Source organism: Camelina sativa, chromosome 16 (assembly GCF_030686135.1).
Source record: "Camelina sativa cultivar CO46 ecotype springtype chromosome 16, ASM3068613v1".
NCBI classification, from domain to species: Eukaryota; Viridiplantae; Streptophyta; class Magnoliopsida; order Brassicales; family Brassicaceae; genus Camelina; species Camelina sativa.
Window position 1 is genome coordinate 30,501,313 of NC_141895.1, and position 17,602 is coordinate 30,518,914.

General features: G+C 31.9%; 4 protein-coding genes and 1 pseudogene across 6 annotated transcripts; 1 reads left to right on the forward strand and 4 right to left on the reverse strand.

Annotated features, from left to right (window-relative positions):
- The first annotated feature begins 66 nt into the window (after positions 1-66).
- LOC104754150 (uncharacterized) lies at positions 67-7,781 on the forward strand. Its single transcript, XM_087492866.1, has 5 exons — positions 67-205; positions 6,701-6,993; positions 7,074-7,208; positions 7,309-7,524; positions 7,713-7,781. Exons 1-5 carry the CDS (start codon positions 67-69, stop codon positions 7,779-7,781), a joined length of 852 nt encoding a protein of 283 aa, XP_087348992.1.
- Positions 7,782-8,450: 669 nt separating this feature from the next.
- On the reverse strand, positions 8,451-9,917 carry LOC104752987 (uncharacterized). 2 transcript variants are annotated; one of them, XM_010475250.3, is made up of 6 exons: positions 9,756-9,917; positions 9,504-9,661; positions 9,252-9,407; positions 8,959-9,157; positions 8,798-8,833; positions 8,451-8,688 (listed from the first exon to the last, which is right to left on the reverse strand). In XM_010475250.3, the coding sequence occupies exons 1-6, from the start codon at positions 9,772-9,774 to the stop codon at positions 8,684-8,686; spliced, it is 573 nt and encodes a 190-aa protein (XP_010473552.1). In that variant the 5' UTR covers positions 9,775-9,917; the 3' UTR covers positions 8,451-8,683. The 2 variants fall into 2 exon arrangements, with proteins under 2 accessions (XP_010473552.1, XP_087346506.1); XM_087490380.1 differs by lacking the exon at positions 8,451-8,688 and having other exon boundaries at positions 8,790-8,833; positions 9,756-9,914.
- A 261-nt stretch (positions 9,918-10,178) lies between these two features.
- On the reverse strand, positions 10,179-11,753 carry LOC104752988 (uncharacterized). Its single transcript, XM_010475251.3, has 6 exons — positions 11,666-11,753; positions 11,415-11,572; positions 11,170-11,322; positions 10,894-11,083; positions 10,735-10,789; positions 10,179-10,640 (listed from the first exon to the last, which is right to left on the reverse strand). The coding sequence occupies exons 1-4, from the start codon at positions 11,685-11,687 to the stop codon at positions 10,949-10,951; spliced, it is 468 nt and encodes a 155-aa protein (XP_010473553.1). The 5' UTR covers positions 11,688-11,753; the 3' UTR covers positions 10,179-10,640; positions 10,735-10,789; positions 10,894-10,948.
- A 1,011-nt stretch (positions 11,754-12,764) lies between these two features.
- Positions 12,765-14,356, reverse strand: LOC104703939 (uncharacterized). Its single transcript, XM_087490272.1, has 6 exons — positions 14,024-14,356; positions 13,769-13,926; positions 13,523-13,678; positions 13,238-13,424; positions 13,078-13,132; positions 12,765-13,001 (listed from the first exon to the last, which is right to left on the reverse strand). The coding sequence occupies exons 1-4, from the start codon at positions 14,118-14,120 to the stop codon at positions 13,353-13,355; spliced, it is 483 nt and encodes a 160-aa protein (XP_087346398.1). The 5' UTR covers positions 14,121-14,356; the 3' UTR covers positions 12,765-13,001; positions 13,078-13,132; positions 13,238-13,352.
- An 870-nt stretch (positions 14,357-15,226) lies between these two features.
- Positions 15,227-16,597, reverse strand: LOC104703940 (uncharacterized; annotated as a pseudogene). The gene is made up of 6 exons (XR_015585361.1): positions 16,522-16,597; positions 16,266-16,423; positions 16,041-16,196; positions 15,764-15,953; positions 15,537-15,634; positions 15,227-15,450 (listed from the first exon to the last, which is right to left on the reverse strand). The product of XR_015585361.1 is annotated as an uncharacterized LOC104703940 (transcript).
- Positions 16,598-17,602: the final 1,005 nt, after the last annotated feature.

The following is a 17,602-nucleotide window of genomic DNA, read 5'->3' on the forward strand; positions in this document are numbered from 1 at the left end:
CAAGAGATAGGATTTTAAAGTGGGGACTTCAAACGGATCCACTTTGTCTTCTCTGCGGATCTGCAAATGAGTCAAGGTCTCATCTCCACTTTGAATGCTCATTCGCCTGGAGTATTTGGGATGATATTGCAAGATGAGCTAGGTTACCTCGACGACGTAAGTGGGAAGATACTATGGCATCGCTACTGTCTCATAGTGGGAGCAAGTATGAAAAGAGCCTTCAGTTACTAGCATGGCAAGCGACGATCTACAACCTTTGGTCGGAACGGAACCATCGGAATGAGTTTAAATCGGCGGACTCCATTATCTCCATCATTGATACCACCATTCGAAACAGAGCTTCTAGCCTTCGCTCTTCTCGTCCAGTATTTGCATCAAAGGTTCTTGAATTATGGTTTATAGGTTGTGGTTACTAGGATGGATTCATCTTGATAATCCTCTTCTCGACGGCAGCTAGGTTAAGAAATTGGAATCGATCATTACGATTCAATCATTATTGATGGGTAGGTGGTTGGTTCATCTTCTTCAACGGTTTATTTGGTCGGTTTGCAACTAGACGCTTGATTATCGTCTGGTTAAGGTTCAACTAAGTTTCATTTCAACAATGGGCCTTCGATAGCGTATCTTTTGATCATCACTCGTTCAAAGTCATTTCCTTTTTGGTTTTCACTAGAGCTTATGAACATCATCTATGTAATGAGCTAAAAAACTGTGGGCTAGGCCTTGTAATATTTTTATTTCCCATGCTTTTCAATAGAAGAAATTTTTCAAAAAAAAAACTTTAACAATGCATTGGCATTTAACTGAAATCAAAATGTACACAAAATTTAAAATATGATGACAATTGGATAATCCATATGAAAAAGTGATTTTACTTGATTCCATTTTTGTACTGAAGCAACGATTTATGTATAAATATTTCTGAAAATGTGGATGGTTCAAAAATAAATTAAAATTTGGATGATTTAAGTAGGATTAAAATAAAGGATGATAAATTCGAAGACATTGTGTAGGAGTAATAATCTCAACGTAAAATGCTTTGAGATGTCACAATTGCGTGTTAAATTTGTTAACTCCTTTATTAATTGAAAATTTACTATGAATACCATAGAAATATCATGTGTATTGTGTAATGAGTTTTAGCTATTAGTCTTGTTGGAAAGAAAAAAAACAATACTGTAGAGTATTATTAAACTATGAAAAACAAAGATATAAATAAAAGGATAGATAGTGGTATATTTTTCGTTTCTTTTATTTTTTTCTTGCCAAACAAAGATAATTATAGATATCTCTTTTTGAAATTTATCTTGTTTTTCAACAGGGATTTATATGAAAGCAACTTAAATAAAATTGACATCTAAAGGTAGAAAGTGCAACATCTTTACAAGGCTAAAATAGGGAGAGAGAAAATAAACAAAAAGTCGTGATAGTTAAAGTAATGAAACCTAGCTAATTACGATCTTTTTTTTCTCTGTACACAATATATATAAAGATTAGACAAAATCATGTTTTTGTCCCTAGGACGAGTTAGTTATGTGATTTAGAGTGTGCCGAATACGGTTTTTAAATAAGTGGTTAGAATATTTAAGAATAAGTTGACAAAAATATTACGATAAACTATTAAGTTCAAAAAACAAAAAATAATAGAAAAGACAAACAGTGAGGATAACAAAAAAAAACACACACACACACAACCATTGAATATTTTTTATCAAGCGATCTTGTGGGGTCATTTTCCCCAAACGTTGTTTCTCAGATGAATCCGGATCGGATCTCTAGACTATATTTTGCGTTATACAGTACTATATTACCAACCTCGTATTGGTGCCAAGAATAATAGTATAATAGTTTAGTTGATGGGTTGTCCAAGATATTAGTATACAGTACTGAAAAATGCATGTTCCACCATAATATAGTTTTCAAATCGAATCTTTTTTTTCTTTTTCTTTTATTATAAAGTAGCTAAAAATAAACTAACGGTTAATATAAGTAAACTTGCCTTACTCGGATCCAACCTTTTCTATTCGTCAGTCGACCGTCATTAATTTTCTTGATAGCGAGTCATGCATATAACAAGGAACTGTAAAGTAACCAAGAAAAAATGTGTAGCTAGTAAGGGTGTGCTTTTCCATAAAAACCTTTTTTGTTTGCCATATCCCAATCCCACCATCATTTGTACGGAAGCCACGTCAGAGCTAATTAATGAGTTGATAATATTAAACAACTAGGATTGAACGTGAAACAAAAATTTATTTTGTTTGTGTTTTAAATATATTTTAATACTTTTTTAATTATTAAATGTTAGTCGAACTGATATAAATAAAATATTTGTTTTTTCTTAACCATGTATATTTTTTAGTTCAAATAATAAATATGCATAGCCGTGCGTCAGTGCATAAAAAGAAACCACCACCTACGATCTCTTTTTCAGTAAAAAATCAAGAAGCCCTTAAATTGGTGAGATTCAACTCTTTAGAGCAGAGAAGCTTAGATCTTTTAATCGAAAGACTTGGATGAGATTTTTCTAAACTTAGTAATTATCTATAAATAAAGAAAAAACTGAAATGTCATTAGAAATATTAAATGAATTAGTTTAATACTAAATATTAAATGAATTAGTAAAAACTTAAACTTGATTCTTGTTTATTAAAATGTTGGTTAAAAGTGTTGATTTTGAAAAACTAAGTAATTTTGGTAGAAAAAAGGAAAAAAATATCTCTCCGAGTAAATATTTTACAAATTTTTACTATGTAAATTTTTTTGTTGTTGTGCCTCCGGCCTCCATAACCATTGGCACGGCTCTGTAAATATGGATATCATTTATAACTTAATTAATTCCAAACTATGGTTATAAATATATAATATATGCATGAAATATTTAAATAATTAGTTTTAGTGTTGGTCTAATAGTTTAAATATGTCATATGTTATAGACCCGTCCCGGAACGGATTGTATTTAAAGATCTTAACTTGCAGACAATCATCCTACAATAGTATTTACAAAAATATTTTTTGATTAAAAATATTTAAACCTGCGGTCACATTCGTCTAACGCACTTTGGTTTAATTGATAGGCTTAAATATGAGTACTAATTAACATGCGATACATCGCAGTATAACACTTTTGGTATAAAACAGAAAGTATTATATCAATGTTATACTATATTATTAAAAATAAAAAATTATAACTAATTAAATTTATTAATTATGTAAAATCCTAGTGTTATTTGCATAAAGAACACAATCTTCTTTACATTATAAGAAGATTTATGTAAACTCTAACTCGTTCCATCACATGACCTACAACATTGTTAAATTATGTAAACTGTTTTGAACCGGCAATTAATAGTTTTACAGATTAATCCAAGTACTATAAAATATAACATCATCATTCTAAACAAAAAATATTTTGCTAACCCCTTTATATCTTATGATATTTAATATATAACTAATAATATATTTTATAGTATGCTGGTTTGAGTTCGATTCCTACCTAGCATTTTATATTGTTGTCCTAATTAGAAATAACAAAATTACCCTCGTCTTCTTCTTTCAGAAATCGAACCTCCATTTTTATCAGTTTATTTTTGGACAAACTTAGAATCAGTTTTTCTTTTTTTCTCTATTTTCTATACATCATATGCTAGATCCAATAAGTACATATTCATTTCTATGTTAGCAACAAAGAAATGATTTTTTTTTTAAGATTGTGTTTTTTAATTCATAACCGAAAGACAATTCAAGTTTGCTTGATTCGTTTAAAGCCACACATATCCCTTTTTTTTTTTTACTGATAGAAGAAGTAATTACGAAAAGAAACAATCAAAATGATTATCAAAGAAAAAAAATCTGGAGATGACCGAAAAAACAATTAATGACCCAGTCGGAGATTCATAAAAAACACGCGGATCCTTCCATAAATGGGTTGAATTTTTTAATTCCAAATTTACCCTTTTCAATTTTAATTAATCATCTTCTTAATGCTTAATTGAGTGGCAATTGCTATAATATTAGCCAGGATTTTGGACATTCTTAATTTTGTACTTCTCTTTTAATAGTATTAAAATGAACATACAAAGAAACAAACAAATAAAAAAAGAAAAAAAGAAATAAGAATAAAAATACTAGAATACACTGGAATATTTGTCCCTCATGGCTCATGCTAAAGATGTGGGATTTTTCAAAAATAAATAAATAAATAAATAAATAAATAAAAAATGTTGACACATGTGAGTGTGATGTAATGGTTTTCCCAACCAATAGGAAAAAATCAGAGTCTCTTTTTTGAAATTTTTTTTTTTTTTTTTTTTTACCACTGGCTTTTATGTTTGTAAATAACAATCAAAATTAAAACAAAAGTGAATAATGCAACTTCATTACAAAGTAAAAATAAGTCCTAAAGCTAATGACGACGTTATCTAACTTCTAAGAAATAAATACAAACTACATCTGTTTTTATGGGGATTATTATTACTCCTATTGCACTACATGATCAACTTATATAACACGTCTTTAATCAAATATTAGCTTTATCAAGTATGACTGTATGAGTCTCCAGTGTGGAAATTGTTAAATCATGTAAAATATACAGCAGTGCAAACATGTACAGAGCATTGAACGTCTACAATGCTTTTTTAAACTTGTTTTTACAGTTCTAATTTTACTGTAGCATATATACAATCACTTGTACAAGATTCAGCCAACTTACAGTTGTCACCAATTCCACATATATATGAACCATATAACATTAGTAATTTGTTTTCGTATAACCCAGCCAATTTCTAGTAACCATATACATATACATGCGTACGTCCTGTAAAATGCTTTAAAGCGACCAACAAACATTTGTCTTTTATTCGACGTCGTCGTATCCTTCTAGGACGGAAGCATTTAAACGCAGATATATATATATATATATATATATATAGAGAGAGAGAGGTTGAGTTAAGAATAAGAAAATGGTTAATATTTTAAAGATGACAAAGAAATAACATTAGTTGATTTATATATCAATTACCAAAAAATAAAATAAAAATTAAGATGGTTTAATAAATAATAACAGTTTTTTTTTTTTTGAATTGAAAAATTTCTTCGAGTTTCTAATACTAGTCAGAGAGTAAACAAAAAAAAGTAAAGGTTAGTAGTTTTTAAAACCCACACTTGAAAAAAAAAACAAAATAATAATAATAAAAAAAAGTAACATTTGTTTTGGATTTTTCCTCCTCCTCTTTAAGCTCATTTCTCTCCCTCTTCCCTCTCTATCTGGGTTCTCTTTTTTTTTTTTTTTTGGTGTTCTCTCCGCATAGGAGCTGATCCTTTCAACATCCGCTTGTTTGTTGAAGGTGGCTTAAGCTTCAACACCTGACTCTTTTGATTTCGAGTTCTCTCTGATCTTCTTTGTGAATTTTTTTTTTTTTTTTAAGTTCTCTGAGGTTTCCTTCAATATCTGGTGTAGTAGCTTTATAAATTTTTTTGTTGTTTGGAAAAAGTTACAAGAAGATAACGATCGATTGAGAGATCCATCTTGCTTTTGATGTGATCCGATCACTTCGTTTGATATAATCTCTTGGTTGTTTCTGTTAAAAAATTTCTAAATGTGTGAAATGGCACAAAACCCTATAACAATAATCCGAGACGATCGATAAGCGAGACATATGCAGATTCGATCTCTGTTTACAATTACTATTTTCCTAATTAAACCGGTTATCAAAGTTCTTTAATTGCTACACCGTACGTGTTTGTTCATGTTCTCTATCTTGGAGTGTTGCATCTAATCACCTGGATTGCTTTTTTTTTTTTTTTTTTGTTGTTGTTGTTGCAATTAAACAGATGGAAGGTAATGAATCTTACGGTGCCGGTAGCAAAAGATCGAAGAAATTTCATCCTACACTCAAATCGAAAGCAAGAAGAAGAAGAAGAAGAAGAAGAAGAAGAAGAAGAAGAAGAAGAAGAAGAAGAAGAAGAAGAAGAAGAAGAAGAAGAAGAAGAAGAAGAAGAAGAAGAAGAAGAAGAAGAAAAACATTAACTTAAACAGTTACTAATATTGATTAGTCATTTTTTTTTTTTAGCTAAAAGAGTCCGATGAAGATTATCCTAAGGTCGTCGTCATGTCTCATACTACTAGTTTCTTTACTTGAATTCTATTTGGGTTTTTTTTATTTATTAACATATACTACCGTAGTGTGGTGTAGTCTACATATATCGATACCAACATTCTTGTTCATGTGTTTGTTTTTGTAGGATATACCAAAAGGATCCCCAAGGATTTCGGCGTGAGTTAAATCATTTTGATTCCACTGGCTATATGATTGATTATAGCTCCTAAGTAAATTAAATCGACTTTAAATTACAAGTATTTAGGTTTTGGATTAATTTTCTCTAGGAAGCTTTAATTAAAACCAGAACCGTTTGAGAAAATGCGACATAGATAGGATAACCAAATATAGAATTCAAAGTTATGCACATATATATATATATATATATATATTATACATCAATCTCTTCACACGTAAAGAACTCTGTTTCATTGTGGGTTAATTAAAGGCACACATACTTGTATATCTAATCTATCTATATGTCACATAAGACTGTGTTTCACGTTGGTTATATATAATTGACGTTTACATATGTCACGTCTTTAAATATTATTAAGTTGTTGCTTCTTTAATATTATTAAGTTGTTGTTTTCCTAATTGTGTAGGTACTTGCTGGACCATAGCTTCAACTAGAAGTATGTCTGCTCGTCTTCTAATCGAAGGCAAAGCTGAAGCTCCTCTCTTGCTATCAGCTTTACACCTTTTGGTAGGTCTATTTGGAAAGACAGATTTCAAAGGAGGACTTCAAAACTTGGAGCATTTGCGAACCTTTCTCAAGGATAATGGTACACTGTTGGAGGAAGATTGTAAGTGTGTCGACCCATTTTCTGAAGATAAGAAGAAAAGTAAAGTTAAACCGAAGAAGCCAACACCAATTCTCTGTACTCACAAATGTCAGGTAAAGCTTACTCTTACCTTTCTTTCAGAATGTCAATGTGCTATTTGGCTATCTAACCCGGCCTTTTGTTGTTTTTTTAGTCTAAGCAAAGTTTTAAAGTTCAAGATTTAATCATCTTAAGCAAAGTGGATGAAAAGGAGCTTATCCTTTTGGTCAATGAAGGTCCAGTTGCTGTCGTGATAGACTTCTACAAAGAGTTCGAAAATTTTGAAGGGGTTAGTCTCGTAAACAAACTTATTTTCGCTTGAGTGATATTTATGTTATTACTTAGTTTTCAATTTTTTTTTTTTTTTTTTTTTTTGGTATTTGACATAGGATGGATTTTACGATGGCCCTCCGAAAGGTAGTAAAAGAATTGACAAGCATATGCTACTAATAACTGGTTATGCAACCTATAAGAAACAACATTACTGGAAGTGCCAAAATTCAGCTGGGCGTCAATGGGGCGATAATGGGAATATTAAGATACTCCGACAGGTTAGCCGAGGGAAGGGACAGCCATCGCTGATTACTGGCATCGTTTATCCAGTGGTAGGACCTTTAACCTTAATTAAATCCTGGTTCACTAAACCATCATCTAAATCTGATTTTTTTTGTTGTTTTATTGTTTACTGTACAGCTTCTTAATCGTGAAGCTTATAACCCATGAGGGGATACTTTGGAGAAGCAACAAAGCTCTACGTTTACTTGGTGAATATTTTCTGTTTATAATATGACAGATGATGATGATGATGTCTTCTCCTTCTCTTGATGATGTCTTCTCCTTCTCTATTTCGCTTACTTGTTGAATATTTTTTCCCCTCTAAACACTCATTTAGTATTCACTTTATGGTGTGGTAATTGTATTGACGTGATCGGTACTTGCTTAAATCCTTGTAATATCTTTTGGAGTTCAATTTGAGTATAACCTGAAAAATAAATTATATTTGAACTAAGAAAATCATAGTTTTACTTCTGTTTGGTTCATGGTAATCTTAACATTGTGATTCGTGAACGAACACTGAAATTTTGGGTACCGATTTCAGAGATGTGATTCTTGTTCCCGAATGATTTGTGCTGCGGTTGCTTCTGTACCACTCTTTCTTAATTCATGTTCCGCATCCCATCTCTGATTTCTCGTTGAATCAAATGTTCAAGTTTTCTGTTTCAGTTGTGGTAAAATTACTCTGTAGCATGATTGTTTTAAATGCATTTATGTGGTTTATATTATATATTAAACTTCCATAATACGAAATCCTTGTATAGGTTAGAGGTCTAATGTACTTCACAGTATATATAGACAAATTAGCATACACCCGAACCAAATTATAGTTGATTTTTTAAAACTCAAATCTTCTTTTAATACCCAAATCCAAACCAAAGATTGTAGGGATTCAATTCTCATTCTACCACACGTTAATTAGTCTTCATACCCGAATAATCCGTGCAAACTGATATACCAAAGGCTACGCACGATGTAGAAAATAGTTAAACTAGTGCACTAACACCCACAATAAGCTCATATCGTAGCAACACAACAACACCCATATGTAATAAGTTCACTGTAGCGGCATTACAACTCCCAAAAGCAAGTCAAAGTCATAATCGGAGCTAAAAAGCAGGCAGAAAATTACAGGAAAAAGATCAGGACGAAAATTACAGAAAATTACATCTCTCACATCTCAGTCCTGGGGATTTAAAAGCTCCTACGTCAACCTGCAAGTATCATGGGTTAAAAAAAAATTAATCCAAGATTCCAATGTCAAGTAAAAAAGGTAAATAATCCATAAAAGTAAAGGCTGATACAGATGGATAAATCATATACCTTTGACATCTTCCTCTGAGGTTTCATCAGAGTCCACTGCCAAAACAATCCAAAATAACGTAAATAAAAATAAACCCAACATTCCAGTGTCAAGTAAAAAAAAAAGTAAATGATCCATCAAAGGAAAGGCTCTTATTACAGATGGATAAATCATCATATACCTTTGATATCTTGTGAATCTGGTTTCGGCCTACAAAAGACGAATTCAGTCGGGCTGTGTGAAGTGTAACGGATCCTAGCTTGGAAGGTTTTTTCCTGGTTATCAGAGGGATCAAACACTTGAAACGTGATGAGAAACATATATCCACAAGATCCGTGAAAATTGGCTTTGACAACCTCGAGAAACTCCAATTTCGTACACTAGAAAAAGGAACAATTCAGTATGAGTTGTTGTTTGTTGTTGTACAAAAAAGAACATAAATGAAGAGCATGAATTGATAATTTCAGTTCTCACCGATTCGTTATTGTAGCGCTGAAGGGATTCCTGAGAAAGCCTCTTCATGAACTCGCCGTTGGTTTCTTGTTGATCCACAAGGAAATCGTAATCATCAGGATCAACAAGATGGTAGTTGAACAGACATCGGAACTTCGAGAAATCAATATCGAATCCCTAAAATTCACACCACATGAAATTGGATTGATAACTGATTAATTAAAACCAAAACAATTATCTAAAAATTAAAAAAAAAAAAAAAAAAAAAAAAACCTCGCTAGCTTCGATTTGTGCGTTCATCATGTCAATTTCTTCATCTACTGAGTAATGAGGCTCGTCTTTCTCGGTTCGTGTGATGTAGTGATGATTCAAGCACTCAGGATCTTCAGGCGTACACAGCAAATATGCATCTTCGACCCACGATGTCCACCCTGAAACAACAAAAAAAGGGAGTTTAAATCGATTGATCATCGGGTCGTGTCTACAAAAATCAAAGGGCTTACAGAAACAAAATTGGATTCATACCTTCGAATGATTGACCCATGCCTCCTCCTCTCACAAATCGCCTAGCTTGCGTCAAAAGCAGTGATGAACAAAACCCTAACTCTTTTTTTTTCCTCTCTTTTTTTTTTTTTTTTTTTTTTTGTTATTATTGTTCGCTTTGCTTTGGTGAAGGCAACTTCTATCTTCTGGAACTCTCTTTCAATATTTAATATACGATTCCACTTTTTTTTTTTTACTGAACACCCTTTTATTTCCTTATTTTTGTCTTTTCCCCTCATTCTTTTAGTTTCGTTCAACTACCACCCAATCGAAAACTCTTTTTTGGAAACTGTATCGATTAAAATTTTAATTTGATTTCAAATTTTCATGCAAAGTGTTAGTCAATTTTCTTATAATAGTAATAACCTATAAGAACTTTTTGTAAAATTACTTTGCTATTCACAATAATTATCGCATATCTCTTTTATTGCATGGGTCGTCCGTAAACAATTATCGCATATATGTAAAGAAAAAAAAAAAGCCAAAAGGCCCAAAACCCTTTATGTTTTGATTCGTATCGTATTTTTCAGTGTACACAAAAATATTATGGATCAACAATACGTAAAAAATTAAAAGTCATGAATATTTGTCGTCAAGTTGATCCGTTGGGGCTTTCTTGGTTGGCCCAACATTCTCCTCGGATGAATCGCTTTCATTAGATTCTTTCCTCCATTTGGCAATCCTCGTATTCGTATAGGTCCACCACGGCATTTAGACATTCTTGTTTTTGTTGTGTTTCTCCAAAATGAACATATGGAATTTTGGTATCTTCAATTCTTCATATCAAATGCCATGACATCTTTAAAAATCTTCACAAATGCATCGGCGTGTAACTAATATCATATACATTATTGCTCCTAGTCCAGTCTGTGAATATCAAAGATCCAGCTAAGATTCTCACACACACAAAAAAATTAAGGAAAAGATGCATCCAGGTTTGTATTCCTAAATAATAGTATACCTTGGTTTCTTGACATCTTTCTCGGCCACTCCAACGTCATCTTCGTCGGTCGAACCTGCCAAACCAATCCAGAATAAATCTCAAGGAACGACAAAGTTTCAGAACAACCCTAATGACCCATTCGAAAAGCTACCCAGTTTGTGGAAAAGAAAAGAGTACCTTCTTGATCAAGTTTCGGCCGGCAGAAGACAAAGTTGCTCTCATCGACGAAAGACTAGCGAATCCTAGCTTGGAAGTCTTTAGTCAGGTAATTAGCATGATCCTTCACTTGGAATGTAATGAGAAACATTACTCCAGCAGACATGTGGAAATTGGCATAGAGAACCTTGGTAAATTCATATTCTGTCTCCTGTTTGAATTCAGTAACTTCATTTTTAATTGACTGTAAAAATGGAGACCACAAACACACAAAAAAGCATAAGCATCAATTCTCACATGTTGTTGATTGTAGTTATCAATGGATCTCTGAGCCAGCCTCTTGAGCAAATCCAAATTGGTTTCTGGCTCCTCGACGAATTCATCATCATCGAAATCAACAGGATGGTAGTTGAAAAGGCAGCGGAACTTGGTAAAATCGATATCAAACCCCTAAGGATCCACAAACATAATTTTTTTTTTAAGCTGTAGCGATAACATAAAACCGAAAGTTTTTTTTAAAAAAAAACAAAAAAAAACAAAACCTCGCTAGCTTCGATTTGTTCGTTCATCAGATCAGTTTCTTGGTCTGGTGTGAGACGAGGCTCCTCTTCCTCGGTTCGTGTGATATAGTAAGGTCTCAACCAGTCAGGGTCATCAGGTGTAAATAGCAAATATGCATCCTCGAGCCACCAAGTCCAACCTTGCAAAACGTAATCAGAATCACAACATTGATCACATCGATCGGTACAGAATTTTTTCAGAAATCTGAAATTTTAGAGAAACCAAGTTGTACCTGCAAATTGTTCACACAGCATCGCTCAAGCAGCGTTGAAGAACCCTAATTTGTTTTTTGGGAAAGTGATTTTAGATCTCTCTCTCGGACTCGCTTAATAATAAGCTACTAGATTAAGATCCTTGCTCTAGCACGGGTTGAAATTCATTTTATTTATATTGTATTTTTATATAAAATATAATTTATGTTATTGTTTTTAAAAGTTTTTTCTGGATAAAACATTATGCAATAAAATCATATGCTAAATATGAAAGCTTGAAAAAAACACTTATTTTGTAAATTTTATATTGTTAATGATTCTAGATAAGTATCTGTGCTATAACACTGGTTAAATTTTATTTTGTAATCTATCTTGTAATCCACTATTTAATTTGTAACCAATCAATCTATTAATTTCGTAATCTATCTTTGATTAACGTTGTGGTCTATCGATAAAATTTGTGAAAAATAAATTTGTAATATTGTGTTTAAAGATCTTTGAAAACAACGCGATATAGGACTAAAACCTTCCAAAAATACAGTTTGAAATATTCATGATTTTATTTGTTACCATTAATATATCAATTATCAATTTGAAATATCCCTAATATTTAGGTTTAACCATTAATATTAATATATGGATTAATCTATAACATATTTATAACTTATTTGTAACCATTTGTAATCATTTATTAAAAATATAAAGTCTATAAATGTAAAAATGAAGTGGATTCACCGTTACATTCAGGTCCCTCTAACTTTCTTGCTCTTTGGTTTTTGCCTCATAATTTTTATCTATAAATTAATTCCCCCTCAGGGAATTTACATGTACATACACTTTATAGTTTCCTTTGGGAATTTACTCAATCCAATCGAAAGCTCTGTTCTGATATATTTGTTTTTATTTCAATATAATTAACAACGTTAGTAAATTCCACTGAGTAAAAAATACGATAAAAGATTCTATGAATTTAAATATCTCATCACTAATCAAATACCAAAACCAAATTAATGTCTAAGATATATAAAATATATTCAAAATACCAAGTCTTGTCTTAGATTCCGACAAAATAAATTTTGTAATTCTCTTTTTCTTAATTTATAAAACCATTTGTTACTGTTTTGGAACTTTAAATAATTACAAATCTTTCAGCCAAAGTCTAGAAAAGAATAGTTTGTTCCAATCCAATACACTTTGGTTATTTCTTTTTCGATTTAAAACTATACGTTTCCTATTTTTGTATCCAGCTACACTTAAATCCCTCTACGTTTACAGCTTCCAAAAAAAAAAAAAAACGGATCGGAGCATATCATGCTTCTCACACCTTGTGGTATATATAAAAGCTCCTACTCCAATCTGTAAAAAGAAGACAATCACTTTAAAAAACCATCCATACAAGACATCAAAGTAGTTAAGATCTTTTCGACTATACCTTTGTTTCTTGACATCTTTATAATATTCATCCTTTATAATTCCAATGCATTCCACTATCAAAACAAATCCAAAATACTATAAATCTCAAGAAATAAAGAAGTAAACATGCCAAACCCTACTAACATGGTGAAAGAGGCAAGCTTAATATATATATATACCTCCTTGATTGGGTTGGGGCCTGCAGAAGGCATACTCAGTCCTGATATTGTCAGCGTGAAGTACCCTTGTTTGGAAGTTTAATCTTGTCATCATAAGGATCCTTAACTTGATATGTTATGAGGTACATGATCGCAGCAGCAAAGTGATAATTGGCTTTAACAATTTTGACAACTCAAAATTTGTGCCCTGTTTTGATAAAAACAAAAAACAAGATTCATAAATAAGCCAGCTGAATTTGAAAGCATAAGGCAAAAGAGTAGACAAGTGAGATCTCTCTCACTCACACATTTGCCACTGTGGTCACTAAGGGATCCCTGAGCAAGTCTATTGAGTAAATCCTCACAGGTTTCTGTCTCATCGTCACTGAATTCACATGATTGGAGAATCGCTGGATGGTGGTTGAAAACGCAACTGAAAGGTCTGAAATCGATATCAAACCCCTACAGAACCAAATAAAATTTCACACAATTCTAGTAAAGTTGATGATGATATATAAAAAGAAACCAAAAAAAAAACAAAACCATATATACATCGCTGTCATTGACTTCTTTGGTCATTAATGCAAGTTCTTGATCTGGTGTGAGCTCAGGCTTATCTTTCTCTTTCCGAGTCATGTATGGAGGTCTCTCGTAGTCAGAGTCCGTAGGTTTCCACAGCAAATACGCAGGTTCGAGCAACTTAACCCAGCCTGCGACGACATTGTAAAATTGTAACTGGAATCGATCGGGGCAAGAGTAAAAACTATATAGATTTAAACTTTACATAAAACGAAATTGGAACCGTACCTCCTCCAAATTCACCCATCGCGTTGAGTAGAATGAAGAACCCTAACTCTTTTTTTTGTTTCCCTTGTACTAAAACTCTCTTATAATAATATCTCATTTATTTAACTCAAGTCCCTATTATTTTTTATCTTTGTCTTTTGGCTCTATACGTTTAGTTTCGTTCAACTACTACCCAATCGAAAGCTCTGTTCTGAATATCTCTGATTATATAGTTACCAAGAAATTAAAATCTCTGATTAAATTTCTTTAGTGTCTGGTCGTCTGATAACCTTACATTTTGCGTTAGCATAGAGTTTTATAACTGTTAACATTGCGGATAAGTTAACAACCATCTGATTAATATAGAGTGAAACTACTTAATAGTATCATTATCATATACTAGTAGTATCTAAAATATATTAATAAAGCTATTAAATGAAATAACAAAAATAAGTGGAACAGAACAGAAAGCATATGTCTTTTTTAAGGTTAGCTGGCCCAAACATTCTTCTCGGATAAATCCGAATCTCTTTGGGGACTACTTTCCCACTGGCAAAACCTCGTATTCGTATAGGTCCACCATTAACTACTTTTTTTGATGGGGTTCTCTATTCTTTCTTTTTTATTTGGAAAAAGTATTTTGGCTGGATTTGTCGAGCATAATAAATTAATAATAATTCATTCAACCATCCTTAATCTGTTTCTCAAAAATCAATACTTTTTTTTCGGAAATGTCTACGGCTAAAAATATTTTTCAAAAGTAATTTTTGATGGTGTTTATGGTGATGTTTTATCCTACGGTATGATGTATATAACCAGTTATTATAAACTTATAATATAATGTATATATAGCATTATGGGAGCTTCGGTACTGTAAGAAAATCAATTTCTAAACGTCTGAAGGAGTGAATAAATTCGTTAATAACAATATGCCACACTTTTACTTGGTGGGATTTGGGAATACTCTGTTATATGTAGACTTTGTTTTAGACTTTGTTCATGTGTTTTTTAAATTCTTAACCTACTCTTCTTTGTTGCTTTTGAACTACTTTTGCTCCTTTACAAGCTAATATTACTCAACTTTTAGAAATTGTGGCGTGTGGGTGTGTTTCTTTAATCTACTATATTTTCTCTTTCTGCTTGGTAATATTTCTCAGTTATATAAAGTTAGGAGAGTGTGTTTATACAAGGGAAACTACTGTACAACAAAGTGAGTCAAAACCATCACAAAAGAATATTCATTTTGATAACATAATGTGTTGTTAGTTACTCATAATAATGGACGGACGACACAGACAAAAGAAAACAGCACAACAACTTGTACAATAAGTTTTCACTTCATCCCATGAGTAAATTAACCGTCACATCGAGGATGCAAAGAGATATAAAAACAATGAAGCATCTTCGGGTTCTAACTCCTTGTGGCACACAAAAGTTCATACTCCAATCTGTAAAGAGAAGAGAAGAGGTAATCAACCATACATCTAACAGTAAAGTAAAGACCCCATGTAGGTATAGATGTTTCCACACTTACTTTTGTTTCTTGACATCTTTCTGAACATCTCTCTTGACAACTTGCTCAAGATCTCTCTACAACTTTCTCCACATCTTTCTTGATCCCAATGCATTCAACTATAGAAACAAACCAAATAATATAAAATCTCAAGAAACAAAAATAAATGGTAGGTATAATCATATGGTGATAGAGGAAGATTATCATGGATAATGAATTCAATGGAAAAGAATAGCTTCTTATCATACGTGGTTGATTGGGTTGGGGCCTGCAAAAGACATACTCAGTCCTGATACCGTCGGCATGAAGTACCCTCGTTTGGAAGAGTTTAATATTGTCATCATAAGGATCCTTAACTTGAAACGTGATGAGATACATAATCGCAGCAGCAAAGTGATAATTGGCTTTAACAATTTTGACAAACTCAAAATTTGTGCCCTGTTTTGAACAAAACAACATTCATAAATAAGCTAAGCCAATTGAATTTGAAAGCGTAAAAGGCAAAAAGACTAGTAGTGCTCTCACACATTTGCCATTGTGGTCATCAAGGGATCCATGAGCAAGCCTCTTGAGTAAATCGTCTAGGGTTTCTGTCTCATCGTCACTGAATCCATATGAATGGAGAACCGCAGGATGGTAGTTGAAAACGCAGCGGAAAGATCTAAAATCTATATCAAAGCCCTGCATAAAAAACAAAACCAAATCAAACCCACAGAATTGTAAACCTGATATATATACAAAAAAACATACATCGCTGTCGTTGACTTCTTTGGTCATTATTGCAAGTTCTTGCTCCGGTGTGAGCTCAGGCTTATCTTTCTCGGTTCGAGTCATGTATGAAGGTCTTTCATAGTCAGAGTCTGTAGGTTTCCACAGCAAAAACGCTGGTTCGAGCAACTTGACCCAGCCTACGACGAGGTTGTAAAATTGTAACTGGAGTCGATAGGGGAAAGAGTATAAAATTATAAAGTTTTTAACGTTACATAAAACGAAATTCGAATCGTACCTTCTCCAAATTCACCCATCGCGTTGAGTAGAAAGAAGAACCCTAACTCTCTTTTTTTTTTTTTTTTGGGGAAAGTGATTGTAGAGTTTCGTTCGAACTTCGAACTCTTTTATAATAATATCCCATTTATTTAACTCAAGTCCCTATTATTTTTTATCTTTGTCTTTTGGCTCTATACTTTTAGTTTCGTTCAACTACTAACCCAATCAAAAAGCTCTGTTCTGAAATATCTCTGATTACAATTTCTTTTATTGTCTGGTCGTGTGATATAACCTTACATTTTAATTTTTAAGTTAACGTGGAGTTTTTAGAACTGTTAACATACGGATAAGTAAACAACCATCGCATTAATCAAAGTGAAAAAAAAATTATTAGAAAAAAAAAAAAAGTGAAACATGACAGAAAGCATATCTTTTTTAAGGTTTGCCGGCCCAACATTCTCCTCGGAGAAATCCGAATCTCTTTGGGTTTTTTCAGGGGGTTTTTTTTCTGGTATTTTCCATTTATTGAATGTTATAAATAGGCAATATTCTGAATACCTTAAAGAATATTCAGATGCCTAACTTTAGTAACCCACAAGATAAATAGGAAATGTTTAAAGCCATTAAAGATTATTTTCTCTAGATTTAACACTTTCACTTACACTAAAACCTCTATAAATTAATAATGTTGGGACCAAGAAAATCTATTAATTTATAGAGGTTTTAATTTTTCGATAAATTAATAATTATTAATTTATAAAGACTTTCCTAATTTGGTAAAAAAAATATTAAAAATAAGATTTAATGGTTATAACTAATATTTTTATAAAATCAATTACTATGAAAATAACAATTATCATGTTTTGGCGATAGCACTCAAAGATTCTTATACAGTAAAAATATTAAAAATAAACTCTAATAAAAATTAATGTGTAGATATATATATATATATTTAGATAATTTATATAATTATTAATTTATAATATTGATGGGACCATATATTTACAAAGAATTTTCAAAAAAAAATATTATTTTATTATATTATCGAATAGTGTCCAAAATTACACTAGTCCCAACTTGGGACCACAGAAATTTATTAA

Excerpts from the sequence above, each read along its gene's own strand:
- LOC104752988 (XM_010475251.3), bottom strand. The coding sequence starts at position 11,687 with ATGCTGTGTGAACAATTTGCAG. Across the intron at positions 11,323-11,414 it reads AACAAATCGAAGCTAGCGAG|GGGTTTGATATCGATTTTAC; the intron begins GTTTTGTTTTTT and ends GTGGATCCTTAG. Across the intron at positions 11,084-11,169 it reads ATAACTACAATCAACAACAT|GAGACAGAATATGAATTTAC; the intron begins GTGAGAATTGAT and ends GAATTCAAACAG.
- LOC104752987 (XM_087490380.1), bottom strand. Across the intron at positions 9,408-9,503 it reads CACAAATCGAAGCTAGCGAG|GGATTCGATATTGATTTCTC; the intron begins GTTTTTTTTTTT and ends TGTGAATTTTAG. Across the intron at positions 9,158-9,251 it reads AGCGCTACAATAACGAATCG|TGTACGAAATTGGAGTTTCT; the intron begins GTGAGAACTGAA and ends TCCTTTTTCTAG.
- LOC104703939 (XM_087490272.1), bottom strand. The coding sequence starts at position 14,120 with ATGAGATATTATTATAAGAGAGTTTTAGTACAAGGGAAACAAAAAAAA. Across the intron at positions 13,679-13,768 it reads AAGAAGTCAATGACAGCGAT|GGGTTTGATATCGATTTCAG; the intron begins GTATATATGGTT and ends TTGGTTCTGTAG. Across the intron at positions 13,425-13,522 it reads GTGACCACAGTGGCAAATGT|GGCACAAATTTTGAGTTGTC; the intron begins GTGAGTGAGAGA and ends TTATCAAAACAG.
- LOC104754150 (XM_087492866.1), top strand. The coding sequence starts at position 67 with ATGAGTCAAGGTCTCATCTCCACTTTGAATGCTCATTCGCCTGGAGTA. Across the intron at positions 206-6,700 it reads CTGTCTCATAGTGGGAGCAA|GTACTTGCTGGACCATAGCT; the intron begins GTATGAAAAGAG and ends CTAATTGTGTAG. Across the intron at positions 7,209-7,308 it reads AGTTCGAAAATTTTGAAGGG|GATGGATTTTACGATGGCCC; the intron begins GTTAGTCTCGTA and ends TATTTGACATAG.